The 27,028-nt window shown below is 36.0% G+C and overlaps 1 protein-coding gene across 15 annotated transcripts in view; it reads left to right on the forward strand.

Moving 5' to 3' along the window:
* LRRC9 (leucine rich repeat containing 9) overlaps nt 1-27,028 on the forward strand; it is a 153,330-nt gene that overhangs the window by 67,269 nt on the left and 59,033 nt on the right. For 14 of the 15 annotated variants that reach the window (XM_072629374.1, XM_072629365.1, XM_072629367.1 and 11 more), the window contains 7 exons: nt 1,913-2,032; nt 5,552-5,743; nt 12,005-12,130; nt 13,542-13,676; nt 17,100-17,277; nt 19,999-20,219; nt 22,606-22,728. In XM_072629374.1, coding sequence (XP_072485475.1) covers nt 1,913-2,032; nt 5,552-5,743; nt 12,005-12,130; nt 13,542-13,676; nt 17,100-17,277; nt 19,999-20,219; nt 22,606-22,728 — 1,095 coding nt within the window. The remainder of the gene's footprint in view (nt 1-1,912; nt 2,033-5,551; nt 5,744-12,004; nt 12,131-13,541; nt 13,677-17,099; nt 17,278-19,998; nt 20,220-22,605; nt 22,729-27,028) is intronic. The other variant, XM_072629375.1, reaches the window with a different exon arrangement.

Raw genomic sequence — 27,028 nt, forward strand, 5'->3', positions numbered from 1 at the left:
TCTGCCTGTTTTTGCTTTCTTAGATCCATGTGACTTCTTATATTTTTTCTTCCTTGAGATTCATGCTGTTTTTGCCCCTATATGCAGTTGGGTTCCTTTTGTATTCATTGAACTGCTTCCAAATTTCACCCTGAAGCGTAATCCTATTTTTCCCTTTTTAATTCATTCAAAAAATTAATTCCCATTTCCTTGCCGACATTGTAGCATTTTATAATAAGCTTAACATCTCCTTTCCTGTCTCCTTTTCTCTGATTAGGTCAATGTAAGACTAACTCACTCATATTGAAATATTTTTAATTCTTAGTTCTTATCTTAACATGTTTGTTAAGTTCACAATAAAAAGTGATTTTTTTAAAAAAAGGATCAAAGACTCAATGAAGGTTGAATGGGTCAGGAAAAGAATTTATTCCTTTAATGTTTTCCTATTGGTCATTTTCACATTTTAAGTTATTGTATTAAATGTTTGTAGGTAAAATACCATTATGTATCCCAAATGATTAGCTTTTTCATTTTAACAGTACTTAATACTTGATAATTTGCAGTACTTAATATTTTTAGAAATTTATTTTTAGCATTCATTATTTTAAATTTTTGAATTCTCTCCCTCCTATCCTTCCCCCAACCATTGTGAAGGCATATGTATCAGTCATACATATGAAATTATGCAAAACATATTGCCATATCAGCCATGTTGCCAAAAAAAAAAGGGCAAGAAAAGTAAAGAAAGTGAAAAAATTATGCTTCAATCTTCATTCAGACTCCATCAGTTTTTTCTTTCGAGGTGGATAGCATTTTTCATTATAAGTCCTTCAGAATTATCTTGAATCATTGTATTGATCAGAATGGCTAAGTCATTCACTGTGGGTCATCATACAATATTGCTATTACTGTATACAGTGTTCTCCTGGTTCTTTTTACTTCACTTTGCATCAGCTTATGTAAGTCTTCTCAGATTTTTCTGAAACTATCTTCCTTGTCATTTCTTACAGCACAATCATATTTCATCACAACCATATACCACAACTTGTTCATCCAGTCCCTAAATGATGGGCATACCTTCAATTTCCACTGCAAATTTGCCACCACAAAAATAGCAGCTATAAATATTTTTGAATACTTTGCAATACTTAATTTGTACAATTCAAAATTTTTTTATCATTTTTCTAATATTATAGAAGTTGTCTTTAATTTTAAAAAGTTTAAAGTAGTGTTAGTGTGATAAATGAAAATCTTGAGAAAGCTCCTGGATAATTAATAATCTATTAATTAGGGTAGCTAATAATCAGTAAATTAATTATCACTGGTCTCTCTTGATAACCAAAGACAAAAGTGAAGGAGATCACTGAATGCTTAAATATCTTTAGAAAAAGAGGTACCATGACAGGTAAAAATCAATGCTGTTTGGTGAACAATTAATGAAGGGGGTAGATATATTAATCAGGGAGTGAGCTAAAAGTCTTTAGCTCCTCCTACTGATAATGTGGCTTGATCATGTGACTGACCTACCTCCAACAATCTGGGCAAAGGAATCCATATCTACCCAGACCACTCTGGTTTGATTTTCTCCTTCTTAAGCTGGGTTACCCTAGACCACAATAGGGAGGCTCAAAAGGGCATAGACTTACTTCCTAAGGGCAAGAATGCACTTAGATTAGATTCTGTTTGTAAAGTATTCTGGTTGGGTGGAATCCTGCCCAAGATTGCAGAGCATGCACCTGGAGGATTTTTGCAATTCCAGCTGTGCCTCAGAGACTAACTGAATGACCTGCAAGAGCTGGTCCCTAAGTGAGGAAATGGAAAAAAAATAACTCAATCTTAATTTAGTAATTGGTTATTAATATAGTAAAAAATAGTAATTTCTCTCAATAGAATTAAATTTCTTATAATATTTAATTTTTTCCTATTGTTCTAGAGTCTGAATCTACATGGAAACAGCTTAAATAAATTGAGAGATCTTTCCAAGTTAACAGGGCTCCAAAAACTTATCATCAGCTTTAATGAATTTACATGCTTAGATGATGTATACTATTTGGTAAGAAATCATTCTTCTGATATTACTTTCTTCAAATGAAATGAATTTATTCCATTGTAATAGTCAAATTATGAATAAGATTCTGGCAACTAGATGTAATAGAATAATAGAGTGCTGAGCTTGGAGTCAGGAATACCTGAGGTCAAATCCTGCCTGTCTAACTTCAGGTAAGTCACTTGACTTCTTAATCTCTATATCCTCTTCTACAAAATGAAGTCCATGGCTTCCAAAGTCCCTTCTATTTCCTCATTCCCTTTCTCCCCCTTTGTCATATCCTATGCATTATCTTTTCCATGACTCTTAATGTTATTTTTATCTCTTTCCTATTCTTTCCTCTTTTCTGTCTTATCTTTTCTATCTGAATTTCACATGATCATCTTAACTTTCCTTTATATTGACATAGATATCATCTGTAAGTGACTATGAGAAGATCTGAAGGAGCAGGTGAATGGAGATTGTGTGTATGTGTTTATTGGTGTAGTATTCTTCTTTAACCATATTTCTTCTAGTTTCTCACTTTTTCATTCCTTATCATAAGCTTGGTTCAAAATTGAGGGAAGGTACTAGCATCTAGGCAGATCCTGAAAAACTTCATGTAGTAAATGGTGATTGAGCAGAGTTATAAAACAAAGCAGGAATTCAATGAATAAATATTTGTTGGCACTTACCTCTGTCCCAGGCACTTGTAACACACAGTACAAAAGTACAAAAAAGAGGTAGCTATGGAGAGGCAGTGCATTCAGGCATGGAGGATAGTCTGTGCCAAGGAACAGGGGCAGAAGAGTAAATGTTTTGTATGAGGAGCAGCAAGAAGTGCCCTTTGGCTGGACTATAGATTATATGATTGGGGAGTAATTTTGAGTAAGTCTAGAATGGCAATTTGGTGCTAGATTGTTAAGGGCTTCACATGCTCAGTGGAGGAGGTTGGGTTTCATCCTAGACATACTAAAGAGACTCTGGAGTTGATCAAAAAGTGGGGGTAGGAGTATGACATGTTCAAATAGTTCCTTTAAGAGTATCATTTTGATGTCTGTTTGGAGGAAGGATTGGAGAGGAGAGAGGCTGAAGGAAAAGAGCCCAATTTAATGACTATTGCAGGAGTCTAGGCAAGAGATGATGAGCGACTGAGCCAGGCTAGTTGTGGTGTGAGGGGGAAAGAGATGATGAATGCAAGAGAAGCTGTCAAACAGTCAGTGAACTATGTTCCCACCACTAAGTGCTGAAGATACCAATACAAAAAGTGAAAAGACCTCTCCTTTCAAGGATCTTTACTTTCAGACAAGAAAGATAACACACACACACACGTAGGTAGAGAATAAATATGTTGTAGCTGAGGAGGCAGAGTACTAGCAGTTGGAGGATCAGGAAAGTCTCCCTATAGAATGTGGTACTTGAATGGCATCTTGAAAGAAGGAAGAATATCTGTGAGCCAGAGGTGAAAAGGAATCCAGGACACCAGGCTCTTGACCCCAGCAGTGATGATGGATGACCAAGAGAAATTTGGGACTGTGACAATTCTTGCTAAAGGTGCAGGACTATTCTCTCCCAATTGATTGGGAGGAATATAGTCAAAAGGATCAGACTTGGGAGCCTGCCTGAAATCTCTACATGCCCAACTAAGCTTGAGCCCTTTGTATACTAGAAGTTTCACCACTGAAACCCAGAGAGGCTCCCAGGAAGGGAGATGAAGTACATGCCCTATGTTCTTGGTTTAAAAAAGGGGCAGATGCTGGTGAAGCACCATCTTCATGAAGCCTTTCTTCATGAAAGCCTTTTTCTTTCCTGATTCCCTCACTACGGGTGCTCTCCCTCCAAAACTGTCTTCTGTTGAATTGCTTTGCATATATTTGTATTTGTTCACTTTATTTTTATGCTCTCTGTATTTATATATGTTCTTGCTATCTCCCCCATAAAACTATAAACTACTTGTGAATGGGAATTATTTCATTCTTAGTAGTTCTTTCCCCAACACCTAGCACTGTGCCTGGCATATAGTAAGTGCTTAATAAATACTTGTTGTTTGATTAGAATCTAAAATCCCAAAGTGAGCAAAATGTACCAAGTCTATTTCTTCATACCCTGTACTGTTAATCAACAAGCATTTGTTAATACCTAGTATGTGCGGAGCACTATGTTAAGCACTGGGAAAAGGCAAAACATAATCCCTGCTATCAAAGAGCTCACATTCCAACAGGAAAAAAACACAACAATCATGTCTAAGCAAGATATATACAGGAAAAACTGGATCAACCATCAGAAGGAAGAAACTAGCACTAAGGAGAGTTAGGAAAGGCTCCCTGTAGAAGTTGGGAATTTTAGCTGTGAGTGGCAGGAAAACAGAGAAATCATGAAGTAAAGATGAGGAGGGAAGGAAGATCTAGCCTGGAAGACAGCCGGGGAAGAGGCTCAGAGATGCAATGTTTTATGAAGGGAACAGAAGGAGGCCAGTATTACTGAATTGAAGAGTATGTAGGAGTAAGTACAAGGAGACTGGAAAGATAGGAATGAGTCAGTTTATGCACCAAATGGAAGACTTTATCCTGAAGGTGATAGGGAACCACTGGAGTTTATTGAGCAGTGGAATGACATGGTGGGACCTGTGCTTTAGGAAAATCACATTAGTGGCAGAATGGAGGATGGATTGGAGTAGGGAGACTTGAGGCAAGCAGATCCACCAGCAGATTATTACAATAATCCAGGCATGAGGTGATGAGGGCCTGTATTGGAGTGGTGGCAGTGTCAGAGGAGAGAAGGGATATGTTGGAGAGATGTTGCAAAGGTGAAATTGACTTTGGCAACAGTTTGGATATGGGAGGTTAGAGATAGTGAGGAGTTGTGGATGATTCTGAGCTTGTAGGAAATCTTATCTGCCTTGTCTGAGGGTACTTTTTAAAAGACATAAAATGTTTTTCTAGTAGCTCTGTCTGCTGACAGAAAACAAATGATTTAGGGTCATTGTACCTAGTTTGGTCTTCCTAGTTTGATCCCAATTGACATATTCATAGGATGAAAGGATGTCAATCTGGAAAGAAGTTTTGGGGGCATCTATTCTACCTCCCTTTTTACAGATGAAGAAACCGAGGCCCAGAGAAATTAAGTGACTTGTCCAAGGCCACAGAGATAGTTATTTTAGAAGTTAATTATAGTACAAAGTGTAACACCTTTAGTTCTGTTTCGACATCTGTGAAATATAGAATATATTTTTACAAGTACATATGAATATAAATATAAAATATAAAATGGATAAGATTTGAAGTGTACCTTCACTCATCTTAAAAAAGTGAATTAAAACAACTTGTCTCTTCATTATCTCACAAGAGTAGAATAAGAATCAATAATAAAATGTCTATAATGAAATGCAGAAAGTTCTTTGGAAGAATTCATTTATTGGTATCATTATGAGGATTAGCCTTCCAAAATTACAAGGCTCTTGGAGTGTGTAAAAAATAACTATATTAATGTAAATACTTATATTTTAAGAGCAGTAGCAGCATCATTATTGTACATCTTTTTTTTCAGTATAATCTTGAATATTTGGATGCAAGTCATAACCATGTAATAACTCTTGAAGGATTTAGAGGTCTAGTGAAATTGAAATACTTAGACTTAAGCTGGAATCAGCTGAAAAAAACTGGAGATGAAATTAATATTTTATGCAAACATACTTCAAACCTTCTTAATCTTGATATTCGACATAATCCATGGCAGAAGGTAGGCATTAGGTATATTTATTTTAAAATGTTCTATTATGATAAGCAAAATAACTATCATTTGTGTTTCAATGCAATATGACATTGTTGTTAAAATGTTATTATGATCTTATAATCCCTATGCATTTCACAATTCTAAATGCCCTCTATAACCTCCTGACAAAGTGCCCATCTAGTATCTGCCTGGAGACTTCTATCTGAGGAAGCAATTCTTCTTTTGGACAACTCTGATTTTTAGGAAATTCTTCCTTCTATCAAGCCAAAATCTGCTTCTCAGCAGTTTCCACCCACTGAAGTAATTCAGTCTTCTGAATTCTAAATCCTCTTCCACAGTTACACTTCATGTACTTGAAGAAAGTATCTATTTTCCCCTCTTAAATTTTCTCTTCCCCAGGCTAACCATCCCCAGTTCCCTCAACAGTCCTTATACATCATGATCTTTAGTTCCTCTTACTACCCTGCCTAGGCTCTCTCTTCCAGCAAGGAAAGAAAGAAATATTTGGGAATAAGATCTGGTTCCTCAGAGTCCCTCCTAGAACACAATTTTTAGGACTAAACGTGGAATATCCAGAAATTGTCTCTAAGTAGAGTAATTTTCCTCATTCTGATCATTATTTCTTCTTAATGAAACCCAATAATAATAGCTTGTTCATAGAGTGCACTTTTATATTGGTTTACTTAATACTTAACATATTATAGCTTTTTGGGCATCACATCACACTGTCGACTTATATTGACCTCATTGTATGCTAAAACCCTCATCATTTTCACATACATTGTTGCTAGGCTTGTAGCTGATTTTTAAAAAATCTAAAATAGAGCTCCATATTTATCAATTTTATAATTTCATCTTACTAGATTTGACCCAATGTTCTAGCTAATAGATCTTTTGGATTCTGACTATCATATGTCTGGGTTAGTGGTCCATCCTAGTTTTGTGTCATCTGAAAATTTAATAAATGTCCTCTCTGTGCCTTCATCCATTAATAAAAGTGTTAGATAACCCAAGGCCAAGGAATGACAGAGTTGAAGCACTCCTATTTATACTTCCTGCTAGGATAATATCAATTTATTCATGCCTTATTTAACTAGTTTCAAATCCACTTACCTGTACTTCTCATTTAGTCTATATTTCTGTTTTGTTTAAAAAATTGTGTGAGAGACTTTGACAAATGTTGGGCTAAAATGCAGGCCTAACATGACTGTGGCATTCCCCTGATCTACAAATCCTAAGCCCTGTCAATAAACGTCATAATGATGGTCTGAGTGTCTTATTTTTGATGAAGCCATAACAGCAATTAGTGGTCACAACTTACTTCCCTTTTTAATTGCTCATAAACCATGTCCTTAAAAATTTATTTCAGAATCAAACTCAAGAATAAAGTGCCATAGTTCGGAGAATCAGCTTTTTTTTTTGCAATTGGGAAAACCAGTGTATTTGCCCATCTTTAGTTAGAGTTTTACAATTTTTGCCATGATTTTTCAAATATAACTGAAAAATGCTCAGCAGTCTCATTTCTCATTTCTTTAAATACCCTTGGAAGTAGTTTTTGGCAACTTAAATTCACGAATGCAGGCGAAATGTTCTGTTACTTACTTTGGGTATCATCTCCCTACTCATCATTTTTGTTATTTCTTCATTCTGAAGACCAAACTCCTGGACTGAGAAACAACATGAAAATAAGAGTCGTGTAGTTTATCCTTCTGAACATCTATTGTCATCATTTCAATATACTCCTGTTTATTCCTTCCTTGATCTTCCTTTTAACTTCAGCATAACTAAGAAAGTATTTTTGGTTATCCTTAGCATTCATTGCATGAGAGCCTTAGTTCATTCTGTGCCTTAGCACCCCCTGCCACTATTCTTACAGATCTGTGCTGACTTTTTTTCTTGCTTCCATTTGCCAAATATGTTTTTTCTTAATCTAAGTACATTAGTGAATCCCTTCAGCATCTGCCACTTAGACAACTCTTCTCTTTTCCCTTCATTGGAATTATCTCTCTTTATGTCTTCGGAATTTCATTTTGGGGAGCTTTCTGTCTCTACATAGGATTACTTGCTCTTGTAGAATTTTGGTTTCTAGGATCCTATCTCTCCTTTTTTTTAAACTTTTTGAAATCTACTATCCCCAAAACAAAGGTTTGTGGCTCTTAGCTATGGGAGATGAAGTAGCATTTTTCCTACAACATTTCCATTATTTCTACTTCAACAACTAGTTCATCTTTGCTTGTCAGAATCAGATCTTGCATGTCAATTCATTTTATTGTTTCTTCTACTTTTTGAAGAATTGTTGTTATTAAGACAAGTTAGGAATTTATTTGCTTTTGTCCAAGAGCTCCATTAGATTTCTGGATAATTGAAGTTCCCTATAATTACTGTACCGTACTTCGGTGCCAGATTTGTGATCACTTTCATGAACATATTATTTCCTCCTTGAATGAATGAATAAATGAAAATTTATTTATTAAATTATCACTATGTGCAAAGCACTGGAAGATAAAAATAGAAAAGCTATACAGTCTCTTCTCTTAAGGAGCTCATATTCTTCTGGGGAGGTCACACATAAGTCATTACATGTAAAAGTCCTATGGTCCTTAGAGTGCAGCAGCAAAGCAAATAATAATGCATCTTCTTTGATGTCATTTCTACTGATAAAATCATATTCATGTCTAATGTTGAGCCATATGACAATGTCAAGGAATTGGGTAATAAGAACTTTCTTTTCTAAGTCTTAAGTAGCTGTGACTACAGTACCCACAGAAACAGTTGTCAGGCTGCATATTCATAGAGCTACTTTCTGGATTGATAGCTTTTAGGACTAAACTGGAAGCAGGATATAATCGGTGATCAGAATGGGGAGTGGGTTGCTGCCACTTCCAGTGCCTTGGAGCTAAAATTGCCATCTGTGGCAGGTCATTAGTGCTTGATGTTGGTGGTAGTTAGAAAGATGGGCCTCTTCTCCATATTGATTGCTCCCCTCAGTTATGGCTACAGAGCCCAGGTTATAAACACAGTCAATGCTGAAAGCCACTACTGTTCCCACATGGTCTATAATATACTCCCAAGCCCTTATCTTCACCCCTCTCTGAGGTAATCCTGAGCCTCACTCCACCCTCCTGCCAACTACACACATCCTAACATTCTTCCTTCAACTGATCAACTACCATATTCCAGGCTCTCCACCTGTTATTTGATAACCTTTTTAAAAAATGCATTATATAGCATTAGTGTCTTGGCAGTACAATTTTTTAAAAATACAAATGTGTCTACTTTGTCATATACTTAACATATCATTTTTTCCAATAAGTACTCCTGATTGATTATTGATGCCAGTAATATCAATAGTGGGTCTACCTGATTGAGGCAGTTCATTGGTAACAAGACAACGCATTGTTATTTTTGCCATCTTTCTTTGGCGTTGTGCTTCAGTGCATGAATTTTAATTTAGAACAACACTGCTATATCGCAATAAATTATACTACAATAAATGTGAGGAATTATAGTATAAATGTCATTTATTGTTTTTGTTTCTAATCTGTCCCTTCCACTGTCCCTGAAAGACCTTCTTGACTTGCCATTGTACTCCAAAGATCCATCCGACTTTGTCATCTCTCCAGCCCTTACATCTACCTATAAGATGAACCTTGTCCTATAATAGAACATGAGCTTCTTGAAAGCAAGAACGATCTCACGTTTGTGTTTGTATCCTGAGTACTTAGCACAGTGCTTGGCACATAGTAAGCATTTAATAAATGATTTTCCATTCCACAGTCCAGTCATAAGTGCCATAAGTACCATTCTACCAAGTCTCAGTAACAACTTTGAGGTTGAACTTACCTACTTACATTGGATTTCTGGCTTTCCTTGTTTGTTATCCATACTTTGTGCATTTGTGTATCTGAATATCTGAAGCCATGTGCTTTGTTGCTGTTCCTCTGTTTTGGGTAAGGTATTTTGTGAATTACTGACTCACTGCATACTCATCTTCCCATGTTATACTGACTTCATCTGGCCTGACAGATACAGACATAGGGGTAGATGTAGGTATCAGTGGAGATGGAGGTGTAGGTGTAAGTATAGATAGAATGTAGATATAAATGTAGATGTAGATGTAGCCATAGATATAGGGGTATGTGTAGGTATAGATAGAGATGTAGGTATAAGTATAGATGCAAATATAGATATAAATGTAGATATAGATATAGGTATAGGTATATATATAAAGAGATAAGTATAGACATATATGTAGATATAGATCCAGACATAATATAAATAGAGAAATATAGGTATAATCCAACATTCACTGGATTATGGAGAAAGCAAGACAGTTCCAGAAAAACATCTACTTCTGCTTCATTGATTACACTAAAAGCCTTTGACTGATGTGTGAATCACAATAAAATGTGACAAGTCCTCAAAGAAATGAGAGTAACAGGTCATCTTACCTGTTTCCTGAGGATCCTGTATGTGAGTCAAGAAGCAACAGTTAGAACCAAACATGGAAGAACTGATTGGTTTAAGATTGGAAAATGAGCACGCCAAGATTGTATATTGTTACTGTATTTATTTAATTTATATGAAGAGTACATCATGTGAAATGCCAGGCTGGATGAATCAAAAGCCAGAATTAAGGTTTCCAGGGGAAATATCAACAATCTCATATATGCCGATAATACCACTCTGATGGCAGAAAGTGAAGAGGAATTAAGAAGCCTCTTATTGAGAGTGAAAGAGTATATAAGCTAACTTGAAGCTTAAAATCAACAGCTCAACAACAGGCCCCATCACTTTCTGGCAAATAGAAGGAGAAGAAATGGAAGCAGTCTCATATTTCATATTTTTGAGCTCAAAGATCACAGCAGATAATGACTACAGCCCTGAAATCAAAAGGCACTTGTTCCTTGGAAACAAAGCTGTGGCAAATCTGGATAACATACTAAAAAGCAGAGATATCACCTTGCTGACAAAAGTCCATATATTAAAAACTATGGTTTTTCTAGTTGCAATGGATAGCTGTGAGAGTTGGTCTATAATGAAAGCTGAGAGCTGCAAAATTGGTGCTTTCGAATTATGGTGCCAGAGAAGAATTTTGAGAGTCCCTTGGACAGCAAGGAGATCAAATCAGTCAGTACCTAAAGAAATTCATTTAGACTGTCCACTGGAAGGTAAAATACTAAAGCTAAAGCCTAAATACTTTGGCCACATAATGAGAAAACAGGATTCGTAGGAAAAGACCCTAATGTAGGGAAAGATTAAAGGCAAAAGGAAAAGGAGATGGCAGAGGATGAGATGGTTAGATAGTATCATGGAAGCAATGAACATGAGCCTAGACAGATGTTGGGAGATAGTGAAGGATCAAAGGGTCTGGCATGCTATAGTTCATGGGGTCACAAAGAATTAAACAGGGCTGAACAACAAATCAAGATGTAGATATTGATATAGATATAGATATAAATATCTAACATATTTTCCTTCTCTTTTCATTTGAAATTTAAAGCCCTCTTGATCAGGTTCTTCAGTCTCCAGAGTCAGTGATACAGCTGTGCTAGAGAGAACTTTAGAGACAATAGGCATTCTTTGAGAGGGAGAATAGGCATGGTTTCGGACAGACTCTGTCTAGGATCAATTCCAGACATAAATCTAGATAGATTTGTCTTCTCTCAGAGAAGAAAAAGGATATTTCTTTCGAAATGTAACATTAGGATTCTCTCTATCAGACTGGAGAGCCTCATGCAAAATATGCCAAGTTTGGCTAGAAAACTGAGTTACAAAAGCAAAATGTTCAGTTCTGTGGTTCTGTTTTTTAACACTTTATATGGTTAATTGCCAGGACAATTCTGTTTAGTGGTGTCAAAGCACTCTGTATCTATAGCTTGCCTCTCTTGCCTTTTCTCATGATTAGGATACTACAATCATTGATTGACTTTCTTTAGTCTGCCATAGTCCTGAGGACAATTCACAAGCATTTCTCACCTCTCAGTTTTTCTTTTCTCCTCTACCTGTTTATCAGACTATATATACCTAATTCCATTTTCTTGGATTCAGCATTCTGGTCTTCCCTTATTAATAGATGTAATAAAATAATATTTTTCTATTATAAAATGTGACTTTCTGGGTAGCCACTTATTTAAGATATAGGCAATTTTAAGGTGGTGCCTAATATCAAATGTATTAGTCATGTAAAAAAGAATGAAATGCTCTCCTATGTAATATCATCCATAATATTTTTTAAAATTAAATTATTGTTTTGTTTTTCCTAAGCCAGCCACATTGAGACCAAGTGTTATTGGCAGATTAAAGACTCTTACCTATTTAAATGGACTCCTGGTTACTGAAGAAGAAAAAAATGCAGCTGTAAATTTTATTGCTGGAACAAGGATTACTCAGGTTGGATGCATCGGTTTAATATTTCTTGAGTATTCACATGAGAATAATACTATTATCATCCTGAACAAACATACAATATATCTTCACTGTCTTTATTGTTAGGTTTTTTATTTTCTTTAATTTAATTTAATTTTATTTTATATTTATTTATTTTTATTTTATTTTATTTTATTTTCTCTAATTAGATCTAGATGTAGATCTTTTCCCTAATTAGATCATATAAGCTAATAATTTCATTATCAAATTCATAACTATGTTGGGACTATATGGGGATACTCAGGTTTGAGTCAGAAGTACCCTAGTCCCTATTTTTAATGTGTATACATGCTCCATAACTAACTCTGAACCCTACTTAAATACTGCATTCATGCCCATGAACCCTGCTCATCAGAGTGACAAGTAGAGTTCATTAATTTCCAAGACGTTATGCTACTTGAATATTGTTTTCCCTTATTAAGACTGCTTCATTTGACTCTCATCTGTAGAAGTAAATCTTGATTCATGAATGGTTCAAGAATGCGTGGTTCAAAGTCTACTAGTCTCCGTATATCTGATCTACCTGTTTATATACTCACTTCAACTCACTAAACTCTGTAGAGCTTCTGAACAAAAAACTACTTCCTTGTTAAGGTTAGCTTCGAGGCATGTATTTAAAGACTTTTGGCCCTTTGGATGGTATTTAGTGAATTGCCTCTCCATCGTTGTATCAAATTATACTTCATGGCCAGGAAGAATCAAAACAGGTGGTTTATTTGTAGAAATATCTTAGTTTCTCTTAGTTAACATTCAAGAATAGCTTTGCTCTTCTTTTTTATATGCCACACTTTTGAGAAAGTGTATCTGGAATATTGGATGCTAACAGAAGAAATTTTGGCAGTGGTATATAGATACAGCCATATATAATTTTAAACCTGTTTGAAAATCATGAAAGAAATAATTTTTACCACATAGAAAAATAAGTTGGAAAAACAAATCCAGACCTCTAAAATCATACTTAAATAATAGAGAAAAGTATAAAAGTACAAGACATATACCACTATGAAAACAAAAAAATATATAGTTTATATTTTAATCTTATTTTGTTTTATTGAAAAACTAGGTGGCATAACAGATAGAGCATTGGGTCTGGAGTCAGGAAATACCTGAATTCCAAACTGGCTTCAGATACTTGCTAGCTTTGTGACCTGGGCAAGTCACATAACCATACTCTGACTCAGTTTCTTCATCTATAAAATGGAGATTATAATAGCATCTAACTGCTAGAGTTATGTGATGATAAAATGAGACAATATTGGTAAAGTGTTGTATAAACCTTACAGCACTGTGTAAATGCTATTTATTAATGAAACAAAACTCTTTATGATAGATAAGTAGAATGTTATTTCCTTTATTCATCAAGTATTTTTTTTAGGTAACCCTCTCACACCATTCTAGAACTGATGAAGTTCGACCACGAATACTTAGCATATGGCCTTCTGCCAAAATTCTAACACAGATGACTAAATCAGAACCATTTTTACATCTGAGTGGAAACTGGTATTCTAAGGTAAAGCTTGATGCTATTGTGGTAACTTGATTTTCATTGGGTTTTTATACTTGGTTTCTGTTCTCATGAGTAATAAAAATGGAATATTGACTCAGTCCAGTGTTCTAGATCAGGAAACATAAAGACAGTTCTACACCAGGAAACAAGGAATCCTAGATAGAGGATAAATAAAGTAGTCTGCTAGAAACCAGTGGTCACAACAGAGCTGGGAATCTGGAATTAAAATATAATTTCAAAAGGGGACGTGTATTGGTACTGAAGATCAGAGCCAGATATTGGAGCAGGGATGGCAAAAGGTAGATAAGACAGAATGTCAGAGGGAGATAGTAGGTGAAATGTTGATTAGGACTCCAGACAAGAGGATTAGATAACGGCATTAGAATTCAGGCAAGGAATGTGGGCAAGAGCCCCAGGTTATGAACAGTATGAAAGGCACCAAGATGTTTCTATGTAAGTCTTACAAGGGTAAGAACTGGCTAGGCATGTGAGAAGACCAGAACCAGTGGGTAGCAGGAGATAAAGCCATGTAGTTATAATAGAGAGTAAGGGGTGAAGGTTTGGGAAACTCCTGATAATTTCTGATTTTACATTTTTTCATTGCAACATTTACATAAATCTATATCTCAGTGTAGTCATCCAAAACATCTTGTCATTTGGGGCTCATTATGAGACTTTTATTAATGTGACAACACAGAATAGAGCAGTGAAATTAAACACCATCCAAAGGGTACCTAGACAAAGCACATATCTAGTTTTTGTCTACGTAATTACGTTGCCTACAGCAGCAATGTAAGTTGAAATAATCCTTACACCCTTTCCTGGATTCTTCTCTTTATTCAGGTTTAAGAATGTTGGCAGTTAAGATCTTAACTTAAGAGATCAGCAAACATATTATAAAATATTAAGTAAACAGGTTGCCCATTCTGTGTTGTACGTCTCTCCTTGCTTCCTCTCAAAGGGGAATGTTTTTGTGCAACCAGGGAGCTACCAAATACTACATGTTTAGAAAATAAAATACTGAAAAGTAGAATCTGGTTTGCTGATAGTCATAAGAAGGTCTAGCACATTAAATGTTCATCTTGAAAATCCATAGAATGTTATTAAAAAATTTTTAAATTCATCCACATTAATAAGCTCTTATAATCATTTTCCCCTTTCTCCATTTTGTAACCTATTGGCAAGTAAAATATTATAATGTTAGAACTGGAAAGAAATTTAGAAAATATGTATAAAGGAGGAAATGAATCAATGAACCAAAAAGCATTTATTAAGCACAACTGTGTACCACTAGAGGATGTAAAAATTAAATAGTCCTTGCTCTCAAAGACCATATGTTCTACCAGGGAAGACAACATACAATATATACATATATATGTATATACATATATATGTATGTATATGTATTCTGTATATGTATATACCTATATATTAAATATATACATACAAGTATATATAGAAATAAACATCTAGCCCTCTCTTAACTTTGCCAAGGAGATCAATACACTGGAGATGCCTGCTAGTTCAGGCAAGAATCACACCAGTGTTTCTCTCCTTAATTCCTTGAAGAATATGCCCTAATCTGGGGACTGATGGAAGGAGACTCATGGATCAATTCTCCCAGCCTAAGGAGCTGTGAACAGTTATAAATATATTAAGAATTAAAGAACATTCTGGCATCAGAGCAGAAGTAAGAACAAGAGAGAGCTGCCTCTCTAAGCCATAGATCTGTGGAGAGCAGTAAACTTGAGATCCAGCACTGGAGTGTATGGGCACCTAGATGGGTCATGAGGTGCATAAGGGTGGATGGAGTATTGCCAAAAAACTACCACTACTGTCGCCTGTGGCAGACCCATAAGGCTGTGATTCCTCCATTTCCTCCATTCTTTCCTTTCCTTCCCTCTTCCCAATTAGGTGTGTGACTATTTCCCAAAATTTAACTGTTTCTTAAGAGTTTTCTAGTTTTTATCTTGACTTTATTTTTAAAATGTTATAAGCATGGGTAACCATTGCATTACTGATCTATGTGTATCTTTTCTCAAATGCAACAGAGAAAGGTCACTGGGGAATACCCAGGAAAACGAGAGACATAGATTTATGACTGGAATATTCATTTTACCAGAGCAATTGACATCTTGGAGGATGAGGAAAAGATAATTATTTGTTTGATTTTTTTTTTTAATAATTAGGGCTAGCAAAGTACTGCAGCTATAAAACCAATTCTTGTCCTTTTGTGACTAGCTAGGTTGGAGTTGAGGGGCTTGGGGCAGGGGAAAGTTCACCATTTTTCCTTCCCAATCTACTTTGAAAATAAAGATAAAGCCCTTCTCCTAGCAGTGGGGCCCAAGCAGAGGATGAGAGGAAAAGTCAAGTCCAAGGGAACGCATTGCTCCACCTCACACCAAGGTGAGCATGAGAACAAGAAGGAAAGTTGTGATAGCTCTGCACTGCTGACCATCACCACACCTCCCATATCACTGGCAATTGAGGGGAATCAGGAAAGGCTTCATTTAGAAGATAATGCTTGAAGAATTCTAGAAGGTAGAAATGAGGACTATAGTGAGTGCAATGGTACAGACATGAGAAATGAGCCTTGTGTGAGAAACAGCAAGAAAGTCAATAGGACTGACCACAGAGTCCAGGGAGAAGAATAATCTAGGGAGGCAAAGATGGAGGCTTGAGTGATATTGCATGGCTAGGTGGTGGCAGAGCTGTACCCAGTACACGGATCTCCTGGTCTTTGTCCACTGCTTCCTAGTCTACCCACATTGCTTCCTGGACATTTCCACATCATGGCACCTGCACTTGGGTGGTTTCCTACAACCCATTCCTCCTAAATCTTTAATGGGTAAGTTAAACAGAACATATTGCCATTTCCAAATTATGCTCCACATGCATAACCCCCACACAGTCTCTAGTTTCCCTTTATGTATTGTCTCTTTCAATTGAATGTAGAAGCTGCCTGAGGGCAGGGACAATCATGTTTACTTGTAATTATATGTTCAGCATTTGCACAGAGCTGGGAACATAATAAACATTTATTAAATGCTTTTTTATTGATCTATCCATTCGTTTCTAGCCTAGTGCACCAATTAGGACAACCTACCTTTGACATTTACTAATCATATTGCGACAGGCAAACTATTTGACAATAGGCCAAAAAAGTATGTAAACCTTTAAAACACTTTTGTTGGTCGATTTGGTGCTAAGAAAACAATCTTTTTAAGCTGTTCTCTATTATATCTTATTTTTAAAAGAATTATGTCTTATGTTTTACTCTTCAATTTATAGTAAAATTCATTGAATGTCTGTATGTTACATATAAGACATTAACCTAATTATCACTAGTCTGCCTTAAAATTGTGTTTAAAATATCTTGATCTTTTAAAGATGTACTAAATTCATTTTGAGTAAATTTTCCAACAGATAACTACCTTAAATTTGGATGGACAAAATCTCTTTGAAATCACTAATTTGGAAAAATTGGTGAATTTGCGATGGGCATCATTTAGCAATAATAATCTCACAAAAATTGAAGGTTTGGAATCTTGTGTTAATTTGGAAGAGCTCACTTTAGATGGAAACTGCATCTCAAAGCTAGAAGGTAATGGGTTTCAGAAATGAGAAATCTTAGCAGTATAAATGCTTAATACATCAAGTAAAAAATAGTACATACAGTGTTTTTCAAAACATAGATTTGGATCCTGGCTCTACTACTCAGCTTCTTTTGTGAAACTGTGGGGAAATGACTTCCCACTCTGAACATTAGCTTCCTCATCCATAAAATGAGTGAGTTGATTGAACTACATGATATCTAAGGTCCCTTCCAGCTCTAAAGCTATGAACGTATCACCTAACCTCCCCCAGGAAGTCGTAGGAAAAGTTGTCAAAGGATTCCGACTCTCCTAGGGGATGTCAGTAACAAATTGTAGTTTATTTACACAACTACATTAGATCATAAATTTAGGGCTAGAAAAGACCTTGGAGATAAAGTCCAAAACTCTAACTTTACTGCATCTGGAAACTAAGGCACAAAGTGGTAAAGTGGTTTGCCCAAGGTGATACTGGTAGTAATAGCAGAGCCAGAATTTGAACCCAGGTACTCTGGCTCTGAATTCAATGTTCTTTCCACGATAGCAAATGAACAAGCTCAGGTGGCCTCTTCTACATCCTTCAGCCTCCCCCTTCTCCTCTGTCCTAACCCTGAATGTCTACTGTCATTCCAAGAGCCAAAAACATGAAACAAAAGGAAAAAAAAAGTCATAATCCTTTCTTAAATGTGCATTTTAAAAATTGTGTTTTGAAATTTTATAGATTTGAACAAAAGTGAAAATTATTTAACAGATTTTGAAATCAAATGAAACTTTTCATAGGGATCACATTAGATACAATCAAGGTAATTAAAGCCTCAGTAACAATGAGAGGCAACAAAAAATATTCAGTGTGATTCTAAATTTCAGCCTCAGGAGAAAGTTGAAGTAATCCTCATCCCTTTTTCTAAATTCTTCTCTTTATTCAAGTTGAAGATTGTTGGCATTTGGAGATTTAAGATTTAAGTTAAGAGACTTTAAGACTAGCAAATATACTACAGGATATTAAGTAAACAAGCTGTCTTGCCTCTTCTTTGTCCTATATCCATCCTTGCTCCCTCCCAAAGGGGACTGTGCCACTAGAGAGCTACCAAAGACATCCCTTCGTGCATTTCTGATAGCTTCCTCTTCCTCTGCCTCAGCACCAAAGAAGTGAATCAGGCTGAGTAAGTCTTGCCAGTAGTGAGCAAGGGCTTTACTAATCTCTCCATTATATTCCTGTGGTAGCTCCTTTAATGAGAATCCTCTTCCCCTTTAAATTTCAGTTGTCATTTATCTTAGAGGCAGCACCTGTCATGAGGGACTGATCAGAAATGTTCATTGTTCCCTCCCAATAAGGGGCTAAACCTACCTTTAAGAACTATGACCCTTCTGACAAAGGTTCATAGCCTTTAACCTCGTTCAACTGATCAGATGTTCTCCTTCTCTCCCATTACCTTTATACAAAAAGAGAAGTGAGTATTAGAATTTTGAATTACAATACCCAAACTAATTTGATCAAATAATGCTTTGTGGCTTGAAACATGTTGAAAGGATCTAAATGACTGTAAGTGGTATGTGGCACCCACCTCCCTTCCACATGTACCCAATATACCTAGCATTAAAAAAAAACAAGTGAATTTTGAAGCATAATTTTAAAAATTAAACGTATTTCTATAACATACCATACACACATATTTTGATACATACATAATTTCATATTTAATATTTTAGAGAAGAAGATAGTCTTTGCATTGACATGTTCTCACAGAATCTCTGTGTACTTTTTGCAGAACAGTAAGGTTCCATGGAAGAGAGTTTGGGAAATTCTGGCATTGGATTCAGTTATAAACATCAGTTGTGATTGTTTTTGTTTTTAATAGTTATTATAGTCTTATAATTTAAAATGGGTTAAAGTATTTCACTCCTAAGTAGTAGAGGGCTAACCATGAATCTTTCTGAACCTCCTTTCCTCCTATAGCTATCTTCTTATCCTTAATCCTAGTAGAAGGTAGACAAGACCAGGCCACCAGACAGCTTATATTTTTGCTACATGGCTAACCTGGATTTGGACATAGATATCCCATCTTTTTTTCTACAAGAGCATATATGAACCTAATATCCACACTAGGGATTTTTTTTCCTTTTGGAAGCTCTATTCCAGATTACTGCCTCCTTTGGTTTTTTGGCTTTATTCAACTCAGAGCTATGTTACATTTCTCTACAATCCTTCTTCAGGGCATATAAAACAGCAAAGGTATTCTTTCAAGTCTTCCAAATAGGATGTTCATTGTAAACAGTGTAGAATTAGTTCTAATGATACTAAATAATACTAATGAAGTATAAATAGTGGCTGTTCACCCTTTTCCATTTTCTAGTTCTTTGAATTATTTGGAAATCTTCAGAAGGTAAGTTGAGGTCTTTAGTAATAAGTATGACCTCTGTGCATTCATGATTAAAAACTGATCAGGGTTTGTTTCGCAATGAATTGAAAGCAAAATGACATTTCCTGGATAGATTTCCTTTTCTAATCACTTAAAGAAGAATGACTCAATTGAGAAAATCAAAGTATGATTGGTCTGCAAGCTTATATATCCACAATCTTGGTTTCTTCCATAGAAGAAAATGAAATGATAGGGTCCTTCGAGCCCTCTGCTACTGCCAAAGAATCCTAGTGATGCAGAACGGCTTTACTTTTGAAGCCAATTTTTTTTCTTTTCTTCTGAATTTTCTCTTATATTTGATTATTTTTCCAGGCATTTCAAAACTAACCAAACTAACCCGATTCAGCATAAATAATAATCTCCTTACTGGACTGGAAAAGCACATCTTCGAAAACATGCTTCATCTTCACTACCTTTCTCTTGAAAATAACAAGATAACTTCATTGGCTGGTTTACAAAAAGCTTACACCATAATTGAATTATACATAAACAATAATTATATTGCTACCAACCAGGAGATATACAATCTGAAGGTAAATTTTAATGTTTTAGAATTTTTGATTATGATTTAATAATGTATATTTATCCTGCAAGTATGTTTATGTATAGGCAAAATATGAATATAAGTATATGTGTATATTTATGTACATAAGTGTATACATACATACTCGTGCCTTAGTGAGATATCAGAGTTGGACTTTTGTTCAGGACTAGCATCTGTGTAACATGGTGACAATCACTATTGGGATAAGAGAAAAAAATGTGGACTATAGGCACCCTGTGCTGTAAATGTCAACAGCCAGAGAGGACTTGGAAATGATATTTCATTCTGTTCTCTGGTATTAAGAAAAATGCAGTGGAATCCCTTAGATACTCATGAAAACCTTAGCAGTCTAATTTTGCTTTTTGTTATGTATTGTTTGAAGAATAACCTAGCTAAATTTAAAGAGATTCATCACCGACCAGATGGTAAAGGTTTTTGGTCACATAAAACTCATGAAGAGCATTTACTAAGGGTTAAAAAATTGTGGTCTGCATGAATGGAGAGAGTACCTATTCAGATATTCATGGATTGCTGAATCACAGAACCACATTGTTAATGAATTTCCAAGTTGGAAGTGACTTTAGAGGTCATCTAGTCCAATAAACCAAACAGTCCAATCTATGACTTCCTCATCGAGCTACAGTAATGAGGAACTTGCTACCTCCTGAGGGATCAGTTCTTCCTTTATATAGCTCCAAATGTCAGGAAGGTTTTCCTTAAGGGGCACCTAAAGTTTGCTATATGGCTCCTAAAAGCAATGCCAGCTCATAGGTTAGAACCACAAATGGATTCAAGATATTCTGTGGTTCTGCATCCCCTAAAACTATGATTTGTGAGACCCCACCAATATATTTACCAGTAATAGTTGGTCAGGGGATACAGCTATTTCGAAGCAGACATTTAATGAAATAGCATTGTAAGAAAAGTGGCAACAAAATATTTCCCTCATAAACCTGGGCATGTTCTCCCACAGATATACATAGCATCAGCAGAAATAGTGGGCACACATATAGAAAAAATGTAGTGACATACAAGAATAAATGTGACCAAGGAATATGTGTGGAAGGGCACCTCATGCCTCTGACACTGCAGAATCACAAATGTTTTCTAGTGATGTCATCATGCTGCTCCTACAATAGCTACCAACACTGGTCTTGTAGACTCTGCCAGTCAAGCTTACTCTTGTGGACCCCACCAGATATTGTTCTGCTGGACCCCTAGTATCTGGGGAATACTGATCTTTTAGCCTCCATAGGATTCTAGGCAAGTATCCTCTATGATTGCTGCTTAAGTATACTATTGCCTTCCATCTCACGGCCAGGGGTGCTGCCATGTTTCATTTGGTTGGTTTGGCTTTTTTTAGCTAGGTTTTTTAGTACACACGTGCACACACACACGCACACACACACACACACACACACACACACACACACACACACACACTTTCCCCTAAAAAGCAAAAAACCTCCTTCTTTTGTTCACTCCAAGTCTGAACTCAGAGACTACCCATCCACCTAACAGTCGATTCTCAGCCCCAGGTATCAAGTTCTTTAGAATAAAGAGAAAGATTGTCCCACCTAGCTAAGGTTGTTAGATTTGATCATTTTGCTACTTTCCTGATACTGGGCTTATTCTTTGTGATCAGAGACCTCCCCCTAGTTTATAATGAATATCCAATATAACCTCCAAATTTTCATCTCTGAAGACTAGGCTGTAAACTTGTTAATAATTTGCCTAATAATTTCCAATCATCTCTAGAAGTTTGGCGCTCCTAGGTTTTTGAAAGCTAATCTCTCCTGATCATCCATATAAATGAGTAGGCTGAGTTCCCAGAAGGTAAGATAATTGTCTACTTTCCACTCAGCCAGAATCCTTGGCCCTTTCTCTGTAAATTCATTGGTCCAAGATTAATAGGGCCTTTGCCCCCTACCATTATTCTTCTATGAAGCTAAAACATTCCTCCCTGTAAATTCCACTAATTCTCCTAATTCTTCCTTCTGGACTCAGTCAAAAGAAGTATAATCCTTCTTTCACATGACAGGCCTTCAAATGCATGAAGACAGTTATCATGTTTTCCCTAAATCTTCCTCTTCTTCAATTAAACATCACCACTAGTTCCTTCAACTAATACTTATGGGTAATGTTTTGCTTCCTTCCCATCTTGGCATTTCCAGTCCTGAAGTATTTATTAAAGGAAGAGATACTAAGTGACCTAAGAAAGTTAACGAAGCAAATGCATATGACAATGTCCACTGTTACTCAAATAGTCAATGAGTGATTTAAAATCATTGCTGATGAAATTTGGAGGGGGGGGAATTAAATGAAAGCGTACATACCAACTTTATATAAATTCAAAAATGTTTTTATTTTACTAGGGTTTACACAATCTGATCATTTTAGACATGTGTGGAAATCTTATTGTATGGAATCAAGAAAACTACCGGTTGTTTGTAATCTTCCACCTTCCAGATCTCAAAGCATTGGATGGAATCTCAGTCGTAAGTTGTTTATTACTACAGTATTTGACCCAAATTATGTATTTTCAAATTAATTAACTGTAATTATCTTGAGCTTGGTTACCTTTGTACTGTGAGACCCAACCTTATGAAGTTTAGAAAAATGTAAGCCTTTAAAACAAATTTTAGAAATGGTTTAAAACTGTGAATTTTATATATGAATTTATAGTATTATAGAAAATAAAATACATGTATATATTATAGAGAGATAGACTGTTTATTAAGCAGTTTGCTATGTGCCAGGCACTGTAACATATATGTAATATACCTGTTGAGGTTTCCACTCTGGGACACCAAAAACTGTTGTGGTTTCATGTGTTGGGGTGGAACCATCTCAAAGAATTTAGAATTCACCTCTAATTCAGGTATAGGCATTTATTGAGATTGACACTCTCATGAAGTGGGCTAAGTTCCAAGAGGAACTAGCAACTTCAGAGATAACAAGATGGACTTTTATAGGGTAAAGATGCAATTACATAACATACATTTACATAGAATAGAGAAATCTAATTAATATTAAAAAGGCAGGAGGAGTTTGTTAAGGGATTAGGTAATGGAAGAGGAGTCCCATCTGTGGTTTGATGGTTAAACATTCTGGTCATGCTGCCCTCCAGTTGGCTAGCTTTTGTGGTCCTGCCTGGTCAAGATAGATAGTTAGCTATTGTGGTCCTGTCTTGGGCTAGATGGATGATGTGATTGTGATTCAATACAAGAACACATCTGTTCAAATATGTGGGAATGGATCTGGGGGCAATAGCTAAGTAGAGGCAGTGACTGGGTTCCCATCACATGGACATGCCTGCTGTTTCTGTGGGAACTAAGAGTTCAGGGACGCACCTGTTCTAGTGAACAGTGAGGCCTACATGAAGAAGTTAGGACATTGACGGAGGGGCTAGGTAGGTACAGTGGGCCTGTAATGAAGTTAGACTGTTGGGGCTGGGGACAGCTCTATTAGGATCCCATCATATCTGTGTAGCATATAAGTATGTATGTGTATATGTTTGTGTGTGTACCTTTATTTTTAACAAGTATACTCACTGACTTTCCCAGCACCAGGCTGGTATATCTGCCCCTTGGAGTTCTAGTGGGTAACCCTAAAGTGTTGGTGAATCCCTTTTCTATACTACTATTTGCTTAAGCCTCCACGGGGTATGTTCCCTTCCTTATTAGGTGCCAATGCCTAGCCCTCCAATTCCATTTAAACATTTGGCATCAATTAGTTTTTACAAAGGGCAATCTTTACCTTATGGGACAGTGGTTAGGGTACTGGGCCTGGAGTCAGAAAGACTCATCTTCAGGAGTTCAGGTCTAGCTTTAGACACTTTAATAAGTTAATACTGTGTGACTTAACTGTTTGCCTCAGTTTCTTCATCTTAAAATGAGCTGGAGAAGGAAATATCAAATCACTCCAATATTTTTGCCAGGAAATTCCCAAATAGGGGTCACAAAGAGTCAAATATGACTGGATAACAACAACAAAGGCTTTCTTTGGCAACTAGGTGGCATAGAACAAACACAGAGGCCAAAGACTGAAGTCCTGTCACCAGGCCAAGTAGACTCAGAAAGAGAAAAGCCCTTAAGGCCTTTTCCTTTACCACATGACAAGTGAGAATCATCAAGATCTCTCATGAGTAAAGGAGGCGAAAGAGGAAATGTCTGAAGCTGATGGGACCTTTCTGAATGGCCCAGCAGCAAATCTAAAAACCTTTCCGTTTTAACATAGTTAGCCACTGGGAACCAGGGACATGTAAGCTACCCAGACTCTTCAAGGCACTTTTCTTTCTTTTTTTTTTTTTTATTATTTTTTTATTTTTTAATGTTTAACAATCACTGCCATACAATTGTGATTTTATCCCCCCCACTCCCCCCCTCCCTCCCCACGACTGTATACAATTCTGTATAGATTCTACATATACTTTCCTATTGAGTATATTTTCACTATAGTCATGCTATGTAGTCAGACTAAGATAAATGAAAGAAATCGTATAACAAATCAGAACATGATACACAAACACATACACATACACAAACATGATCTGTTACATTATGTGAGTGACTTCCATATTTCTCTCTCTGAGTGTGGAAGGCATTTTGTCAAGGCACTTTTCTTACATATCATCCTCACTACTGGAAGCAAGGCCCCAGCATCGTCCAAGAAGAGAGAGGCCATTTGAGGCAGTCTGCACATGCATCAAACCTCTCATTATATGCATATCTACATATTGATGTGTGTATATGTATATTTTCATGTATATACACATACATATATATATCATATATACACACTCATAGGCGTGATAGTTATTTCAACATCTCCCTGCTAAAAAAAAATGTGTCTGAACAATACTAGGGGCCAGTGAGCCAGCATGATGAATGCACTTAACTTACTGTACTCAAGAATCCTCCTGTAATCCCAGCCCTAAAGTAACAAGTACTTTTCACTTCTGGCATGATGCTATTGTTTATTTTTAATTGATTTATATAGTAGAAAACATTCCCAATCTAGCCACAATGAATAAGTGTAGATGCAGAGACAAACATAAAGGTAACATTGTAGTCAGCACCACTAAGACTTTCATAAAGTTGTAAGAGTTGTTATAGGACCATTTTGTGTATAATTATTATATTCTCTAAGAAGTCCCAAATCGCATTTCTACTTATTATAAGACCTATTCCAGAATGTGGAGCTGAAATTCTTCTTTCAACTAACACTAAGACTGGATTACACTGGAAAGGGACTTTCACAAATCACTCTAACCTCTCCTGTGCCTTTAGTAAGACTACACTTCAAATTAACAGTCTGGTGTTATGCTGAAGTCTAGGTCCATACCATGGGAATGGGTAATATTGTGGTGCTATAATTAAGTCCTTGTAGTAATTCTTCTAACTAAACTCAGCTGAATGGAATCCAACACAAATCTATGTTATTACCAAATTTCAAATTTTCTATTGTCATGTGATAGTAGACATACATAACATGTCTTAGTTTTTAAATTTTATCTTATTAGTGCCTTTTGTATTATGCCATATTCATTTCTGAATCTATCCTTCTTTTACCCCTTCTTTCAAAGACTTCAACATAAAAGAAAAAAGTCAGTTTAGCAAAACTAACCAATACATCTACTGAGTCTAACAGTATATACAATATTCCCTATTCATAATTTGCTATTTCTGCAATGAAAATAAAAATTAATTTTTTTAACTTTTATGGCTTCTTTATTATAGTCATGCTAATTATTATAGTATTCAGCTTCAGCTTTTTATTCTTTATATTTATACTGATATGTTCAATGTATTTATTATTTTCCTGCTTCTGCTGAAATCACTATGCATCAGGTCACTTAAGTTTTCCCATGCTTCTCTGAAGTCATCATATTCATCATTTCTTATGGCACATAAATACCACATTACATTCATGTTTTACAATGTAGTCGTTCATCAGGTGACGAGGCACCTGGTCTTTTAACACTGGCCTTTCAAAAGTCCTTTTCCGATATTGCCTGGGATTTATGTGAGAGATATGATCTTCTCTATGACTTTTCATATCACCATCTTAATCAAAAAAGCACATTATATACCTTCTTTCTGAGGAGATCTGACACAGATATTAATTTATTTCAGTATTCATCTATCATCATTTTAGTGTGGATGATATTAAAATGTGGTTGTTTTACAATGTACTTCTGTTTTAAAAGAACTTTTGCATTAGGAAGAAAGAAATACATCTTAATTCAAGTATAAGTTTTTGTTAGAGAAAGTAAAAAAAAATTGGTCAGTCAGCAAGCATGCATTAAGTGCCTGCACTAGCACACATGCCAGGCACTGTGTTGAGTGCTGGAGATACAAAGAAAGGCAAAAAAGAGATCTTGGTCTCAAGGATCTCAGTCTATGGAGGAGACAAAATGCAAATTCTATGGACAAACACACCCAAACACAGAAAGAGAGAGAGAGAGACAGACAGACAGACAGAGAAAGATGATAAATTGATAAATTGAGGATAATCTTAGATGGAAGGCACTAAGATTAAGGAGGACTGGAAAGGTTTCTTATAGAAGGTGTGACTTTAATTAAGACCTGAAGGAAGCCAGGAAGCCATGAGGAAGAAAGATGAGGATGGTGATAGTTCCAAGTATGAGGGACAGTCAGTTAAAATACCGAGAGTCAGGAGATGGAGTGTAATTTTTGAAAATCAGTCGGGAGGTGGGTGTCACTGGATTTTATAGTGCTTGGAAGGGAATAAAATATAAAGAGTGGAAAGTGTTGAGGTGACTAGGTTATGAAG

The sequence above is a fragment of the Notamacropus eugenii genome, chromosome 1 (genome assembly GCF_028372415.1).
Source record: "Notamacropus eugenii isolate mMacEug1 chromosome 1, mMacEug1.pri_v2, whole genome shotgun sequence".
NCBI classification, from domain to species: Eukaryota; Metazoa; Chordata; class Mammalia; order Diprotodontia; family Macropodidae; genus Notamacropus; species Notamacropus eugenii.